The sequence below is a fragment of the Scophthalmus maximus genome, chromosome 14 (assembly GCF_022379125.1).
Source record: "Scophthalmus maximus strain ysfricsl-2021 chromosome 14, ASM2237912v1, whole genome shotgun sequence".
Taxonomy (NCBI): Eukaryota; Metazoa; Chordata; class Actinopteri; order Pleuronectiformes; family Scophthalmidae; genus Scophthalmus; species Scophthalmus maximus.
This window is the reverse complement of record NC_061528.1, coordinates 12,688,842-12,708,041: the sequence shown is the minus strand read 5'-3', so window position 1 is coordinate 12,708,041 and position 19,200 is coordinate 12,688,842. Positions and strand designations below refer to the sequence as shown.

General features: G+C 43.6%; 1 protein-coding gene across 1 annotated transcript; it reads right to left on the bottom strand.

The window, feature by feature from the left end:
• Positions 1 to 260: 260 nt before the first annotated feature.
• On the bottom strand, positions 261 to 7,280 carry LOC118282761 (indian hedgehog B protein). Its single transcript, XM_035604136.2, has 4 exons — positions 6,364 to 7,280; positions 5,353 to 5,510; positions 4,902 to 5,005; positions 261 to 2,290 (listed from the first exon to the last, which is right to left on the bottom strand). The coding sequence occupies exons 1-4, from the start codon at positions 6,667 to 6,669 to the stop codon at positions 1,545 to 1,547; spliced, it is 1,314 nt and encodes a 437-aa protein (XP_035460029.2). The 5' UTR covers positions 6,670 to 7,280; the 3' UTR covers positions 261 to 1,544.
• Between the last annotated feature and the right edge of the window lie 11,920 nt (positions 7,281 to 19,200).

Genomic DNA, 19,200 nt, shown 5'->3' with positions numbered 1-19,200 from the left:
ACCAGCTGATGCCACGATTCACCATTTACAGTGACCACGGGCTAAGGGCTTTTTACATATCAACAGGTGAGTGTCAGAATGTGTCCGAAACCCAGTTGTTCGTCACCATGGTTTCTCGTCATTGGTGATTCTAAGAAAATAAAAGCCTTTCTATCCAAGCAATCATGATGTATTTAAGAAAGTGCATTATTACACACAGATAACAGTGTTTCTTAGTGCTTCAGGAGTTAGTAGTGTTGCAAATAATACACACAGTAGTGTTGGTTTAAAAACAACAACTTTATGTTTCAAATACAAATTGTATGCACATAGTTGCCAAAAATAATAATAGTTTACATTATTTTCTAAAAATAGATCTTTAAATAGTCTCTCCAACAACAGCTTAATATACATATTTAACAAATCTTTGAGCAGGCCCCTACAAAAGAAGGCCTTGGAGTTTCTTGATAATGGCAACTGTTCGAATCGTCACAAAACATGCTCAACAAGCATATATGTGTAGCCGTGTACATTCGGCCACATATCACAAGATGAGATCTACTTCTCACAGAGTTAAAATTAAGATTGTCTTGGGTGATCGATGGAATACAAAGCTATCGAACAAACTCTTACTATTCAAGATTAAAGATAGCGGTTAATTTATCGAGATGCATAGCTGTTGCTTAATACAGTAGTTGAATACAGCCTGAGTATTGTGTATATCTTAACTAGGTATTACTGACCTGAAAACCTGAAACAATGAAAAACATGTCACAAAATACCTGATAAAATAAAGTAGAAATGTCCACATTTCAATGATCTTCTGAGTTTTTCCAGTTGAATGTTATTTTGTCAGTTAATTCTAATATGCGCTTTAGGCTCCACGGAGAGGATCGATTATGATCTCGGCACTAGAGTTAATTTGTTGTCCTTTCTCTCATTGTTACTTGACTGTATAAATACCTATGAACATACAGAGCGTTAAATGTTATGTCCTTGGTTTCCTTCATGATACTTCCCCTTTTCCCTCATATGTTAATTTCTTTTAACTGTAACCGTATGTCCCAGCTTGATATCAAATGCAGAATGACAGATTACAGTTAATACGCTACAAAAGGAATGAGGAAACATGATTGTCTTACTTCACCTACCTACTCTTTTGATTGAAGCTGTTGTATTGCATCACAGTCTTTTTTTCATCTCTAAAGTGTGGGCATTGAACGGGAGTGATACTTACGCCTGTGTTTATGTTGGTTTTAAAGTTAGACACGTGATTTTGATTTATACTGATACTTCAGTTATTCAAACACTAAAGCAAATTGTATCAGCCTGTCTTTGTCCCTCGCACAATTTCACTTGTGCCGCAAAAAGGAGTATGTTGAAGTACAGCAAATACAGGCAAGTAGATTTAGTACAAAATACATTTACACTATAAAATCAATTGTCTTTGGTGGACACTCAGTCGCTTTCCTCTGTTCAGAGGGACATCTGTGTTCTGTGCTTTGGGGCCCCTGAATACAGGCATTTGAATGAAGTCATCAGCGTGAAACATGTCTCTGTGGCTCCTATTTATGTCTTTGCTCCATCCCCCAGGGGTGGAAGTGTCCTGCATCCAGCAGCATTTGCCCCAGCTTCTGTAGGAGCCAAGGGTACCAGTGCAGCCCGTCAGTCTGCGGTTCTGAAGGCCCTAACAGGCTGTAGAAGAATCTCAGTGGGGCCAGGGCCCAGTGGGCCAAGTGGTGATTGTCCACAGCGGCGTAGCAGGATGCCAGCACACCGTTCACCACTATAGACCCATGCTGAGTGAGTGGGGCATACAGTCCGGTGCTCCTCTGCTCCTCCACAAAGGTAACAACAGAAAACGCTGCCTGAGACCCCACCTTCACTGGCGGCGCTAGTACGCACTGTCCTGGGCGGACCTCGCTGGCGAAAACTGACCTCAGATCTGCTCTCCAGCTCGGCCGGTCCCCCGGCATGGAGCCCAGCAGCGTCTCTTTAACCTCCTCTTCCCCTCCCGGCTCACTCTGGCCACCAGTGCAGTCGCTCACAAAGATCAGATGGGCAGCTGTGAGCGTAATATTAAGTCCTGTGTCTGTGCCAATGGTGTAGAAGATCTTTGTGATGTTGGGCTGGCGGTCCAAAAATGATAAAACTGGGCTGTAGAGAAGAGGACCACTGCCATCTGTCGTTGAGGAAGCTAAGACACGGTCACCGGGGCGAAGCTCACGCATCTGTCTAGCAGCCCCACCCTCAAGAGTAACCTGAGAATCGCCCGGAAAACAACCGCCGGTTTTGGCTGCCACAGAATGTTCTGGAGAGATGAAAGAAAGAGAAGAAAAAAAAAAGGATTATCCCACTTTGATTTAGTTTAGTCCCGTTTTATTTTCTATCCGAGAGACAAAACATAATGACAAAGGAACTGTCAGGAGTGGAGCAACAGTCCAGCAGCAGCACTTGGACTTCTACATCCACAGTTTATTATAGGTCACAGAGTGATCTATAAAGCAGGCGAGACTTTGACACTGACCCAAGGACAACTTTATCTCAGTGGATCAGTGGTAGATTGTTACTCTTTACTGTCTGACTGCTCTCGCCTTATTCTCAGAACTTGCAAACACACAAGCAAAAACATACATCAGGAATTTGAGCATTTTTACCATTATCCACAGTATGGATAGTGACTGCTTTCACTCTTAATTCTCTGGTTTGAAACAACGAGTTATTTTGTGTGTGATTGCAATTTGAAAAAAAATAAATTCTGAGGCTGGTCAAATGCTGGTGAGCTCACTGGAATGTAGCTTGAAAATGAAATAACTAGCCAGTTGGCAAAAGGAAAACCTCCCCCTTGAAAAACCAAGGGGGAAAGTTTGCCCTTCACTTTCCTACAACATCCCTGTCTTTCCTCTCACTCCATTCAATCCGTCAAACAATTTTACTGCAGCATGGTGACATCGGTATGCCATTGTCAGAAACGACGTGTTTGCCTTAGTTCTGTTGTACCATTGTCATTCATTTGGGCTACCAAAGTTGCCACGGTTGTGCTAAAACAATAACAATGGTTATCATGATCTGATTTTATTCAACAGCAATATGACAAAAGTTCAGCATGTATCGATAAAATGCTAATGAAAGGAGGTAGATCACACATGTTTGTATGTTCCTCAGTATTGTGAAGTGTTTCACTGTTCTGACATTTTCTGCCCATAAAGAAGAGTTAAAAACCACTCTAAAGTTTTTCATCTTCCAGTCAGGAGCAAAGATCAGTCTTTAAAGTCGAAAGAAATTCTGACACGATACATGATGGTCAATGTCACCTTATTTGAATGTTTTATCGTGATAAAAACTAATTAGGCCAAATCGCCCACTGCCCTAGGTTTTGCAGTTGGTCTTGCCTGAGCGTGTCTGAATAACTTGGCGCTCTAAGACACAGTGAGACGAAGTGGCAAGAAGAGGTAGTCAGCGAGAGCTAATGGATAACCAGCTGATTGTATCACCACAGTCAGAGCACGGCCCGGGGTCAGAGAGACAGGAAAGTACACAGACTCAGACCTGGGTCTAGATATTGTTTGGATTACAGCAGAGTTTGAGTTTTAAACTGAGTCACATGATTACTCATGGGTCCAGTCGAGGAAAGAGTACTGACACACAGCAGTGAGCTAGAATCACAACATTGGATTCTGCGAATTTGGAAAAGTGAACTGACCTTAAAGAAATTGGGATGGTCATAACAGAAATTAATAGAATAACGTAGAATAGAATTGATTTGTTTTTATATAAGTTTCACTTCACACCACTCTTCACCACATCTTTGTGTGTGTATGTGTGTATACAGTTTGTGTGTGTGTCTGTGTGTGTGTGTGTGTGTGTGTGTGTGCGTGTGTGTGTGTGCGTGTGTGTGTGTGCGCGTGTGTGTGTGTGTGTGTGTGTGTGTGTGTGTGTGTGTGTGTGTGTGTGTGTGTGTGTGCAGGACGGCTGTCTTAAAGCAGTCTTAAGGCAGCCAAATATTTGTTCAAGGTGTGTGCGTCTGTAAGCCTGAGGACCACAGAAAAAGGAGGGCTGTGACCGGGAGGTGATAAGACTCAGATAAGGGATCTGAGAGAAACCTACTGGAGGAAAAGCAATGGCAAGACAAAGAGAGAGTTAATCATCTCACAGCCCACTAACCTCAACAGGCCGGACTGCTCGAATGAAGCTTGGCATCAAATGACTGGTGGTACCAGACATGGTAAAACAGACTTCTCAACAGTTTGAATAGCTCGAGGTGGAATGTGGTCAAGTGTTGTTTGTGTAAGGACTTGGGTGTGATTTGTGTTTCAGGAAGCATGTGCGTGTTGGAGAAATATAACTTAATATCAACAATACGATTGGGAAAATTATATTTCACATTCCATCATAGAAATGCAGAATGGGTCTCTTGTTTTTTGATCAGAAATGTGCTAATACATATGCAATAGTACTGCACTGTACATAGTGTATACTTGACAGAAATGGGAGTTTTACACTGCTTTACAGACACATAAAATATGGCTAAATATTCACAGAGACAGATCACTTTATGATGACATCTGACCAAGAAGTGGGACTGAATACAGCGAAGAGCACAGGTGCACGCCCTGCTTTGATTGGCTCCCAATGGGCCGTACACACACACACACACACACACACACACGCACGCACGCACACACATGCGCGCACACACACACACACACACACACACACACACACACACACACACAGACTGGTTATACAGGCACAGAAAGGCAAGGTAGTGAACAAACCAACAACGGGTCTAACATCAACCTCATTAGTGGTAATGACAGCTGGCCACAAAAAAATACAAACAAATATTCAGACAATGCAAAGGCACACACACACACACACACACACACAAACACACATACACACTCATGTCCATCTCTTACCTGACTTGACGCTGCAGTGAATGTGGGCTTTGGACTCATAGTAGACCCAGTCGAATCCAGCTTCTACAGCCAGCCGTGCCAACATGGCATACTTATTTCTGTCCCTGAAGAGAGGAACACAGAGACATGCTTCACTTCCAAAATGATTAAATCCGAGCTTGACTAAGATGCACATGTACTTGTGTTTTTTAGATTGACATTCATGTTGACATTATAAAGCTCTAAAAGGTTGAACTTTCAGGAGAACTTTGGTCACAGTGAAATTTGGATTCAAACATTTTCATCTGCTAGCAGCAAAAAAACACCCAATAAGACATAGCTAGTTTGTTAACTAACTTGTTGACTCATCACATTACTGATAAGCTCATTGATTGGCTGACTTCTTGACGGACAGACCGTATGAAGTTGTTGGCCCGTTTGCACAATCAGCTGTGACGTGCCGCACGCCTACCTGTCTGACGTGGTGATATCGACAGAACGTCCCTCATAGTGCAGCGAGTCCTCTGAATGATGGCCGTCCTCGTCCCAGCCCTCTGTCACTCTCAGCTTCACCCCGGGCCACATGTTCATCACCGAGATGGCCAGAGAGTTCAACTTGTCTTTACAACGCTAAAGAATGGTACAGAAGGGGGAGTGAGACGACAGGCTGTTAGAAACAAACAGGCAAGAGAAACCATGCCTCTCCCACTAATGATAAAGAAAAATGACTCTACAACAGAAGACATCCTCATAAGACAGAAGTGATGAGAGCATATTTGTTACAGTAACTATATAACAATATATGTTTTTTTTCGGGTCAATGGTGATGTTGCCACACAACTATCCATGTGTGCCTGCTTGAGATGATTTAGCCGTGTCCCAGACACTTGCATGAACAAGACCTGAGGTCAAGATGCCCCTCGGCAGTGGAGATCTACTTGCCCGCCTTTAACGAATCTGATTTGAATCCATTAATCATTAATGGGTTAATGTTGTTGTCCATTCATTCATTCATTGATGGATAAATGAATCACCCAACTCGTGCAACGAGGCTGGGCAGGTTTGGTGCACAGTCTCTTACAAATTCAAACCAACACCAAGGCTGTGAGATGAAACTGAAATGTTTGGTCCAGGTTTGACCCCCACAGGAGTGATTTCACACATCTCCACGTGGCTGATCCTAATGGAAAATTGCGCAGATGTCTGAGTCTATTCAACAGAGTACGTCGCATGGTTTGAGAGTAAAGGCAATACTGCGATGCAATGACAACAGGGAAGTGTGTTAGGTAAAATCCAGAGGTGGAAGAGAGTCGATGAGATCGATTGTTTTGGATTAAACATTTAACTGACTGCAAACATTCAGCAGCCGAGCGCACGTGGCTCGGTTCATTCAAACGCGGAGATCCACCGCGGCAGCGCATGAGCCAGTGGTCCGACGTTGGTATCCATCCGCCGCCTGAACCTGTGCGCCTCTCCTCCTCACCTGGGTCATGAGCCGGTCGGCGCCCGTGTCCTCCTCGTCCTTGAAGATGATGTCCGTGTTGTAATTCGGCGTCAGCTCCTTGAAGCGCTCCGAGTTGCGCGTAATTTTGCCCTCGGGCCGGCCGCTGGCGCCCAGGGTCTTCTCGGCCACGTTGGGGCTGAACTGCTTGTAGGCAAGCGGCGTGAGCTTCTTGGGGAGCCGCCTCTTGCCGTACCCCCTCCCCGGCCCGCAGCCCTCCGAGGCAGGTGCGAGGAGGAGGACCAAGGCGCACAGAGAGGCGGTGAGCGGGAGGAAGGAGATCCGCATCGCCCCGCGGGGAGAGGGAGCGCTCTCCCTGGGGAGAGGGGTTGCTTCAGTGCCGCCCCGGTTCAGTCGCCGACTCCATCGTCCGTGACGACCGCAACATCACGTCCGAAAAGCTCGGAGGAGAGAAGCTCAACGCGCCGGCTGCACCGGACACCATGGGGACGCCGCCAAGTTCGTCGAGCTGCTCCAAAAAAGAATGCGCCGAATTGAGAAACTTCGCCCTCCCACCGCCAAGCAGAATCAACAGTAAGTGTGTGGGCTGTAAAGTACGTGCATTTAAACAAACAGGTTCAAAGTCGATTTGGTGGGTGAGTCAAAGAGAGGGAGAGAGAGAGAGAGAGAGAGAGAGCGGTTACTGATATCCATGTTGCAGTGTTGTGGTTTCTCTCCCTCTCTTTCTTTTGCTCTGGGAAACTGTCAGAGCATCGGCCACTTTCGCCTGCTATTTAAGTCGGTGCGCTCCCTGGATATGAAAGCTTTTCCGTTCCATATGCGACCGGCGCGCAACGAGCTGCAGCCTTTCCAGTTGAATTGAAGGGATTTGAGTGATCCAAAACGATCTGTTGCCACTTCAGACCGCACCCTGCCAGTCCTGCCCTCCTCTCTCCTCTGCCTCCGTCCCTGTACTCTGCCACCCACCCCGCCCCTCCCGGGCACAGGGCGCACTGGAGAGTCCTGTCCGCACGCTGCTGGCAGGCAGGGCCGTGCAGAGACATACTGGAAGCTTTGCCCCTTCATTGCTGCCACTTTGCATTTCCAAATGCTCGTCTTTGTTCGCGTGTGTGCCCTTGACAGCTGCTGGCAACCCTCTTTTATTTATTTTAGACTGTAAACAACGGGCAATCGCAATCAATTAAGCCAATCGATTTACTGGAGTATGCTGCCACTATAGTGCTTTCCCCCAGGCTGCATACCAATATCAAATAAGATCAAGGGTCACTGGTTGACTGGCTGGCTGGTGTTTGGTTGACTGACTGCGTAATGGGGTAATTTACAAGCCGTGAGACAGACTGATTGTACGGATGTGTCACAGGTACTGTAGCTGACCGACTGCTTGTCTGAACAACTGATTGACTTACTGACAGTCCAAAAGATTGTTTGACTCTCTGACTGGCCGACCGACTTAATTTATAACTGGCTGACTGAGTAACTGACTGCTGACCTACAACTGTCCCGAAAAGTATAGACAATTGTCCTTATTAATTGACTAGATTTACTTTATCCCCTTTTTCCTAATATGGACAAATTACATCTTTAATTTATGAACTTTGGCCGTCTGGCTCCCTGGCTGCAGGCTGTGTGTGGCTAACACACACACACACACACACACAGTCAAACACCAGCGAATGCAGCCCCTCCAAATTAGCTCTTCAAATATTTGCCAGCCGAAAATCCGTGGTCTCACCCCTGTTTCTCAGGGCAGGCTCCTTTGAATGAACTGAACTGTACAAGGCTGAGGGTTTCCACAATTTATGTTTTATTATTTGCGAGCGCAAACACCATAAAGTATTTTTGCCGTGCCACCGCTTTTCATGTCTCTTGACGGAACAGAGAAAGGCAAAGAGCAAGATTCACACATGGTAAACAGCCATGTATAGCTGTGTTTACCTTTTAGCTGAAATAGAACATCAACTGGCACTTGTGTAAATTCATTAGAACTATCCTGGTATGTAACATACAAGCCCATTAAAAGGAATCAGAATTCATCACAATGGTGTCAGTGTTTTGCTGAATTTGTTTCCAGCTTTGTAAAGTGGGAAGAGCTCCAATAACAAAATTTCACCTCAGCATAGATGGACAACTTCTCTTTGCTATTTAGTGACAACAGATACAGGAGATACTTGAACATTTTTAGAGGGGCATTGCAGAAGTATCTCTTTTTGCCGCTCCATGACCAACCATATTTGGACGGGTTGGTCATCGACCACCTTTTGTAAAAGCCTTAAGCTAAGACGTTCCCTTGCAGAGCTTAATTAGCTACTGTACATCAGGTATCGGTGTATTAAGAGAGCATGTTGACCATTAAAGCAATAAGCCAATGAGGTGCTGACACTAGCTTCATATTTGCCATATGCGGCTGTGACCCATTGCATGAGTGCACTGATACTGCTGTCTACCTCTTTTGCTCTGTATGTTTACAAGGTTTGTAGTTATCTTAGTGCGCTCAAGATCAAGAATCTATATGCAAATTTGTGTGCACCCACGTTTGCGCAGGCATATGTTTTCCTGTAACTAACATCATTTTGCGTGTGTGTGTGTGTGTGTGTGTGTGTGTGTCATCCTTCCTTTGAAGATCATAAATACGGGCGTGGCACCAGGCAGGCTCGGTGCCTATTCAGCATGGCTGTCGACAATGCTTCAGAAGTGGTCACATTCTCCCATCCATCCATCCCTCCCTTCATCCATCTATCGCTCTGTTTCTCTGTGACTCAAGAAAGGACACCACTGCCTTTCAAGAAAGGCAACGATCTGATCGGATCAAAATAAAGTGGAGCCTCACACCCATGAAATTTTTACTCTTCATCAACCTGTCAATTTCTCTGTCGGACACATACTCCTGTCAGTGTCTTTTGGCACTACTGACATGGTTCACATACTGTAAGGTATGAGCTTAAAAGTGCACACACGCATACAGAGTCAAAATACACAAGCAGAGACACACATATCCAGGCATGTGTGCAAAGCACAAGCTCATATGTTCACAGATATACACCAGGCCGGCCGACAACCCAACCAAGAATCAGGCCCTCATTCATTGATGTTTGTTAAAGTTATTAATTTTCTCTGTGGAATAAGAGGCCATGGTGGCAGGACAGAGGGAGATGGGTGCCAGCCCGGGAATCTCCCTTTGCTTTCATCTACTGACACTGGGGCTCTATGAGTCCACAGCACAGGGCCTTTACATGGGCACCGGGGTTACCCACGCATACCAGGGGCCCTAACCAACAAAGGCTCCGAGTGGGGCAAAAAGGAGACTCGGATGAAAGGAAATGCTAAGAGGGAGATGAGGAGAATGTGAAAAAGAATGATACAGAGAGATAATGAGAGAGGGCAAAAATAAGAAATGAGATCGAGGAGAAAATATTGGGAAATGAGGGAGCAATTTGTGAATTGAGAAGTTGATAAAAGGAGATAAAACGGAGACTGTCGACAGAGTTCGTCATACGAGTAGGACGACTTGTCGAGAGAATGGCATGGCACATCAGCTGGTAAACAAGTGATTTTGGGTTGTTTTGCAGTCAGTGGAAGCTAGCGTGTCTGTGGCTTGTGGTGGAATCGCTGTAATGGGGGTTAAAGTACGTTATGCTCAAGGTAACAACAGCTAGTGGCTAAAACCACCAACCCTCCAACTCCTCCTCCTCCTCGTCCTCCCTCTGTCCCTCCACTCACTCCAACCCCGAACCACAATAAACACCTATCACCATACGTCTCTATACACAAGGCCTCTAGGTATCAGAGTGGTTCTGTTTTAGACCTTGTAAGCCTTAATCTTCCAAGACAAGGAGACAAAACTTCCGGGATTGTGCTGCCTTCACACATATTGCCATACACTTTTGGCTTGCCAGTGTTGGTAGTTCAGAGGATAAACTGGAGCTAACATGGCAGCCAGGGAAAACCACACTGACCGAATCTGTCTATCAATGGGTTCAGAGCGGCACAGATACTAGTTTTGCTGAAGGCCTTGGTGCAGCGTATTTGGACACGGAGCAGACAGAAGGAAAATAAAAGCAGGATGATATAAAAGTGGAGCACAGGCTAAATGTGTCTTTCTTGGAGTTAGCGGGGCTAGGCTAGCCACCGCACGGCTAAAGCAAACACAGGGCTGCCCAGGGGATTGAAGTATGCTGTGCTCTGACACTAAACACATATGGCCTACATGGAGTAGGTGGAGGCACATCTATACGCATATACACATGCACATGCAGGTATCCACGGACACGGATCATAAAACGTAACACACAGGAATGCAGTGTACCATTCCACCACCAACATTTTGTTAAGCATTAATGCATCAATGCACTATAACAAACAATAATTGTGCACAAACAATCAATCCAATTGAACAGAACACAACAGAGACCATGAATGAGTACTGACACTGAGGTCACAGTTTAAATGCAGCTGCAAATCTAATGTTTGCCTCAGAAAGTATAATAATAATGGTTGCAGTCGAACTGCATATTTATTAATTACATGTGGACTGTTTTTTAAAGTCCCTTTAAAGGACTAGTCTTAAATTATGACTTGAGGGATGAGTGAGACTCATGTTTAAAAGATTGGAGGCTTGCGTTGAGATTGTTGACAAAGACGAGGCAAGTTTGTATGAAGTGTCCTAATAACAAGTCCAGTAGCTTGGCAATGCCAACAATAATGCTGTCAGTGCTTCTGCTGTACTCTCTCCATGTCAAATGAGGGATTTTGTTCTCCTCCCTCTCGCCATTCCCCTCTCTCTCCCTGAGTGTGTGCCACATCTGCGGGCTCTGTGGTGATGTTTCTCTGCTCAGAATGGATTCACCAGCTCAAAAACGTCCTTATTATATTTATATTTTACTACACCACTAGAAAACCATGCCAGCTGGGCTGCAGAACTTTGGGCAGAAAAGAGGGAGAGGGACCGAAACGGGAGGAGGCCAAGTGAGGAAGGGAGAGAAAGAGAGAGAAGAGGAAATGAGAGATGGAGAAAAAAAGGGAGAAGCAAACAACAAGCAAAAACAGAAAAGAGGGTAGAGAAAGACAAACAGGTTAAGACAGTAAAGGAAGGAGAAAGTGTAGTGTATACTTATAAGCGCGAGAGAGGAGTGGAAAAGCACAAGAGAGGAAGAGAGGTGGATAGAGAGAGGTTGAGTGGGCACCCTGAAATAGTCTGTGACAATATGATTACCCAGGGTGCATAAAGGTAAACACAGAAATGGACTAAAGAAATAAATGGGGGGATGTGAACAGTGTTGCATCAAGTTTCACACACATACACACACACACACACACACACGTGCACAAACATGCACATCCATTTACACAGAGGTCTAACTGGAATGAGGGAAAAACAACAGTGACCTCTGATGATTTGGAGGTGAAGAAAGGACAGAGGGACGTGGCTTTGGGATGAGGAAGGAAAGTCAGCTGAGGAGAGGGGAGGTCAGGCGAGGGTGAGTGGGATGACAGGAAGTTTCGGTTGAGTGGATGCAGAGGAGGCAAACCCAGTGGGAGGGTGTGAAGAACACGCAAGAGAGTGCAAAGTTAGGGGCAGGATGAAAGGGGAGCATAGGGACACATTGTTTCATTTGAGACGCCTCTGACATCCAATCTATTCATACAATACACCCTGCTTTCATTTCATGAGATGCATTGAACCGCCACCAAAACAATGAGAAGAGTTAGGTGTCATTAAAAATAGTAACTTAACAGCTAAAACTGTGAAGGTCAGCCATTGGTCCACTTGGCTACACAACGGTAGATGGCTCTTGAGGATGTTTCTTATCTGAAAGGATGCCCCCTTATGACTGAGAATCTTCACAGACCTGTGGTAGCGTGGTCCCGATTTTGATCCTTTTCTTGTTACCTGGTAGCGAGAGAGTGGGAGTGATCAATCGGCTAGGGTACAAACTAAACGAGCACAGAGCCTGGGACACCCAACCATTCAAAGGGTGTAGATGATGTCCTGGTGGCATGCCAAGCACAGGGGTATAAGGACGGCGGTTAGGGAGTTTGCTCACTACGAGGAAAGGTTTTAACTGCCGTCCACTTATCTGCCCACTAGGAGCCAATCACTTATCAGGAGGTCATGGACTGTAGTGGCTCCTTTAGCACACAACCTCTGTCCTCACGGTGGTGATGCCAACTACACCAGCATCAAGAAACCAAAGTTTCAATTGTCGGTGGAACCATTTTGCTTACACTTACATCCACAATATGAATAAACAAATATTTACACACTCTTATATGTTTTATACTAAATGATATCAGTCCCACATAGCCTTGAGATATAAAAAAAAAAAAAAAAAGTGAGTTCATTCAGATCTGGTCAAGTTCATGGGTTACATTTTGAACCACAGAAAGTAGAATTGATTTTTTTTGCTTGATGCACAGTGAGATATTAATAGAAATCTAGATCATGTTCACTTTCCCATGAGGCTAATAGTTGCCGCAGTGGAACAGCAACTACTGAAGAAGGAAATTGAGACTTTGGAACAATTTAATTGAACAAACATCGGGGTTAATGTAGATTGTTATCGAAAGGAAGAGATGCTGGCAACTCCCTATGAAACTAAGATCACAACAATAGCCACAGTCTCTGGTGTGTGAGTTTTGTTGCTTTTTTTGTGCCCTGGTCTTTTTTTCAACAGCACAACACACTGAATTAAAGAAATACATTCACCACTGTACAATATGAAATCCTGTTGCTGTAATGTAATTCTTTATCTGCTAGAGATTGGAATCAGGCAACTTGCTCAAATACATACCTACTGGCAGATTGATGTAGTTTCCAGGACTGTCAGTGGATCAGAACTTATTAAAACCAGCTGTTCAACCAGATATTTCCTTTTGTCATTTTGTCCTCATCCAGATGTCCAATTCACATGAACTGTTAAGCATCAAAGTCAACAACCAGTATCAATTAAGCAAGGCCAGAAACTGTCATTTATTGAAATTGAAACAGACCACATGCAATATCTCAGGTCAGTCGTTGCTGTTTGCAGAAATCCTGTTTATTTACACAAGTGCAAAATTTACCATAGACACAATTTTCTCTCCCTTTTCATACATTTTCACACAATATAATAACCTTATTCGCAGATCGGATACATTGATGCAGAGGACATGGTGCGCAGCAGCATGAGGAAGGTGAAGAAAACCGATTGATTCATGGATAAATACAAAGAGAGTGTACGGGAGAGTGAACGGAATCAAAAGAAGAAAGTAAAATGAAGACGGATGAAAAAAGTCATGGAAAGAACCAGAGTTGATACCAAAGCAAAAAAAAAAGAAGACAAGAAGAATAGTGATAGAGAAAGCATGAGAGTGAAAAAAGAAAGAGGTTGAGAAAGAGCAAAAGAGAGAGATGGATGTCTACGAAGACTGGTACTGATCAGTAGCTCTTTCTGTGATGCGGCTTCCAGCTTCCAGCCCACCGATTGGTCAGCTGCCTAACTCGGAACATGCGTTCCCACAATCCCTCAGCACCACTTCAATCCCACCACACTGGTTCACCACTCTGCGGCTCAAAACAGTGCCTGCTGGCATGGGCAACATATCAATAAATTCATTACACATTTATACTTAAATATTTATACTGGAGCAGTGTGTTTTGCACAGGGATGGTATTTATAGTGTGTGTGTGTGTGTGTGTGTTTGTGCGTGTATCTGTTTGTGTGTGTCTATGTATGTTCTTATTTATAGCACGATGTCACGTCGTAGCTCCGTGCTGCGGTGAGACAGCTGTCTGGGGTGGGGGCTGGAGTGGGGGGGGGGGGGGGGCGTTGGCTTTTAGGCAGTGGGGGGGGGGGGGGGGGGGGGGGGGGGGTAGTAAGAAGTGTCACAGAGAACAAGTGGAAACATTGAGGGACACGCATTTAACAGAGATGTATAGTAGGTGAAGAAAGAGAAAATCCACAGGAAACAGACATGGCTGAGAACAGAAAGGGTGGAAAGTAAGAATTAGTGAGAGAATTCAAATGACAAACTTAACAACAACAAAAAAGCTGACAACAATCCATACTACTGCTACAGAACAGTGCAAAAAGGGTCCAAATGAAGAAACACAAAAGGTCGAATAAACTTGTAAATTAAATATTCTTCTATCGGCACCACCAGTTCCACCCACTGACTCATTTGGGAAAAGACAGAAATATTTATTCTTTGGAAAACAGAAACTGGGGAAATTACACGGTGTCTTATTGTTCGGTTGTTTATTGAATGAAGACAATCCAATTCAGAGGCCCGTTTAGATACTTTACTATTGTTTGCAAGGTTACAATGGTTTTCATGGAGTCCATTCAAAACAGGGGCAAGAGACTACGTGCCATGCAGAACATGGCAAAGGGGGTGAAAAGGACAAAGAGACATCGGCAAAGCCTCTCAACATGGAGCTGGAAAAAAAACAACTTAATGAAAACACATGAAGCCAGTGCATTTTGAATTATGTCTTGCACTTTTTTTGTGCAGGTACTTTACAACAAATGTCCCAAATCCAATCAAAACCCATGTAGACCTCACATACGAAAGCCAAAACTTAAAGGTTTTCATCATGACATCAGCTGTTACTATATTCACCGAGGGCACTCTCAAAGGATGTTTCTGCTCATGGTGCCACTTTAACCAAACCCTTCATCAGTGTCAAAGAGAAAGCTGCAGCCGACTCATGAATGAATTTACTGATGGGGAAATTGTCGATAGACTTGTTGACTTGCTAACTGTGCGCACACTGCATGTTTACCCAGTGAGCCACCAGGAAAGTTGAACATACGTGACCTCTGTGTGTGTGTGTGTGTGTGTGTGTGTGTGTTTGTGTGTGTGCGTGTGTGTGTGTGCGTGTGTGTGTGTAAAGAGTAGCTGAAATTGTTTCCCCTTGTGTGGAATTTTTGTCCAAATTATTAGATATATTGCCCAGGTCACTCACCATCTTCTGTCTCAGTGTGGACATGTTTTCATGAATGAATGAGTAGAATGTCCGCGTTCATGTTGGTGCAATGCTCATGTATGTACCCCCCCCCCCCCCCCCGCCCCCACCCCCCCTTCCCCCCTTCTGTTCAAAAACATGTCTGTGGTGCACACATACAGAGGCCTCACTGAAAATAACACCGCAGTCGACGTCTTCATTTGACTTAATTCTCCATCAACAGCCTCGTTTTACCTTACCATAATTATACCTCGTCCAGCCTCCATTCCCCAGCAACAACATCTGCACTCCATTTTCATCGAGCATCTCAGCATGAAGACAACACTGTTGATGAAAAAAAATATCTTGCTTGGAATTAACACATCTACATTATGTACATGTATATTGTTTCATATTTGATAGGTATCATATTGACACCTGGGGGTGATGGATTTTCTACATGTTTAGAGTTTCTGCTTTTAAACAGATTTGAGTTCATTGCAGCATGAATATAGCGTAGTTATGAGAAACTTTACGAACCCAACTTCTGGTCCACTTTTTGACTGATTTGACGGGGAAACGGCAGGAAGAAATTAGCATAGCCGCTGCAGTAAATCTTAAAGCCTCTTGATTCATGGTCAGTAACATCAACTTTAAACATTTCAAAGTTTGCCTTCCCTGTGTGGATCCCAATTATTATTGTTACTCTTATTTTTGATGTTGTTGAGTCAAGTTTTCTCAGTCTTAATATGCTGTTTTGGCGTTGAAATGTCAGCTGTCACTTTTTATAAAAATGTTAAATATATTGGCTCTATTTTTATTGTTTATTGCAAAACCCAATAAACAATAAAAGGAAGAGAAAGATAAATCCTCCTGATGTAGCCTGCAAATGCGATTATTTAGATTTAAATTTAGATTTTGACATCACAGCTCCTCCTCCAAAAATGTAAGGAATAAAGTGTATGAGCCATGACTTTCTAGACCTGTAAAATAGTTTGTGAATCTATCCTGACTGAGAAGAAAAGTAACTGAATGTTCCTCTGCAATGTTAAACTCATGATAGATGAAAAGCAGAGCACTTGCCCCCCACACACTCTTGTCTCAGGACAGGACACTGACCTGGAGGGTATGGCAGCAGTTAATAGATGTGTGAGAGAGAGAGAGAGAGAGAGAAAGAGAGAGAGAGAGAGAGAGAGATGATGTGAGTGAGGGAGAGACGGAAACCGAGGGACAGCGACGGACAGACCGAGAAATTAGGGGCTCTGCTGACCAGAGACGGCTCTGACTCAGACAAAGTCAACATCTTTGCTGACATCACTGACCATCAGCTCCATCATGTCAACGTTCAATGCTTTGATGCCCTAAACAACCTTCATTTGTCTGAACCCACAGGGGTTTTACTACTGCCAGTGAGACAGGGGTAGCTCTGTACCACTGCAAAAAAAAAAAAAAAAAATTGCCATTGCTGGTTTATGCTACATCCAAATAAATTAAAGTTTTTTTTAAGTGATTTTATTTCATCACACTGCAAATTTCTTACACTGTCCAACTTAAATAATGAGAGTAGTGTCTCTGAAAGATTAAAAAAGGAAAAGGAGAGTTTGAGAAAGGTGTCATTTGTTGCAGTGACTGACTTGGAGAGTGATGCTCTGAATGAGAAGACTGTAGTGTGAGGTGAGAGAGGTAGACAACCGACCACAGGCGTCCTGCAGGCACCAGTCAAATATACACCGTCCTAATTAACACTTAGAAAACCCCATAGCAGGGCTAACAATGTGATTCATGATAGGCTTTCATTCATAATGTTGCACCACATGGGGTGACATTAAGTTGTTTTTCTGCTTTTGAGCACTCGGTAGGAAAAACACGGTAGACTAATACTAGAAAATGTAAGGGTTTTTTTTCAATGATAAAACTGACTGGTAATTTCAATGAGGAAGGTGGAAGGATGAAGAAGGGTAAAGGGACTTCATGGTATAAGGTTGCGGTTGTCTGCATGGAGGGGGGGTGGGGGGTGAGGGGGGGGGGGGGTGTCGGGGTTTCAAATCGGCAGCCTCTAATCCTGACACACTGCCTCTGGCAATTATAAGGCCTTCAAACACGGCCGGTGGGAGGAAAAAACATGACCAGGGAGACCAGACTAGCGCCGAGGCGTATTTAGCAACATACAGGCAGACTGTAATTACATATATGGCCAACAGAGAGATTTAATGACTTTTTCCTCCTTCTACTGATTGACAAGGCAGAAGGGTTGATGGGGACGGGGTAGGGGCGGATAAAGCAATAAGAGAGAAAGCCTCACAGTTTCATCTTGGCAGAAAGAGAGCATTTTTGATTTTAGATTTTATTTTGCAAAACAGGGTTTATTAAAGTATTGCATTTACTGTAATGTGAGACTGACCAAACACAGAGGACAGAAAGATTTAGTTTTTTATTATTATCCATTGGACAAGTTAACGTTATGTAATTTAAAGTCATCATCATTGTTATTTGGGTTTGTGTTTGACATCAGCAGACCCATCAGATCTAGGTTTTACCTTTTGTCTGCTCAAGTGAAACACGCTCAGTTGGATTTGGGGTTGAGTTATCAAACGGGGCCCGTCGACAACCTTCCACAAATCGTTGGTGGCTTTGGGTTGTTCTCCCGCTGCATGCATTACTGTAAATACTCTAGGTTATGATGTCTCTGTAAATTCAACATATATTCATATAGACATATATAATTTTGTACTGAATATAAGGGAAATAAAGATGTTGTTAGTTCCTAAGGAAATTATACAAATTGTTAATGGACTGCACTTATATGGCACTAATCAACCATTTAAAACGCTTTACACTACTTTTTTTAAAAGTTAAAAGGAGCGAGTTTCTTATAACAGAAAAAACCTGGAACTCTCCCCATTTCACTTAAAATTAGAACCTAATTGAATAGGCTTTTCTGGGAGATGTCATAATTTAGAACCACATATCAAATAATTACGCGGAAATAATGGTTGACGTTTGCAGGAAATTAGTTGGAAAATTAAATTGTTACTGGAAAAAACGTTTGCAATAAAAACCTCAAAGGGCAAAGGGTTCATTCCACAAGATATAACCTCATATTACAAAAATAAATGAAATGAATGATCAATTTATCTGCAACAAAGGGGATCTCAAATCTGCTCTGGACAATGGACTTTTTCAGTCCTTAATCATTTAAGACCCACAGGAACATGATGTTTTCATATGCTGTTTGTAGATAGCGTGAGGCTCTTGTTTACTCCCTTGCGAGTGTCTTACATCATTACAACCGCAGCAACATAATAATAGCATGCACTGTAGGCACACACACAAACAGACATCCACACGCACACACCTCATCCCATCCTTTCATCACACACCGCATTCACACTTCCCGTAAAACCCTGGCTTCTTAAAGCGATTGGTCGCAACCCATGATGGGTCACAGCCCTACTTCCGGTGGGTTGCCACATGATTAAGAGTCCTCGTATTGTTTAATGAGCCTCCGTCCCAGGCTATATTTCTCATTTTGGTTTTAAAGGAAGAGGATGTGAAAGAAACTTCCTCAAACATCCCATTTTATTTGTGATAGATCTCTCCAACCCCCATCTTTCCTCTAGTCATCAAAAGGTTCTAGTCTCCAGCTTTAATTTCGTCCTCGGAACGTCTGTAATCTTTCTCTCCAGAGATATGACCACAACCCGTTACCACGGAGATGACTGCATCTCTGTCACTAGTGTACAAATTTACCATTTAAATGAAAAAAACTTGTATGACAACTACCTTTGCTGTAAGGCTAGAACTTGGAAGCTGATCTATCATAAATATATTTTCAAATAAAGGCTTTTCTCCATACACACTTGTCAAAATGTATTTCAATTTATTTATTTCAGAAATTGCATCATAATAATGAAGTCAAAGATTCAGTGGTGCCT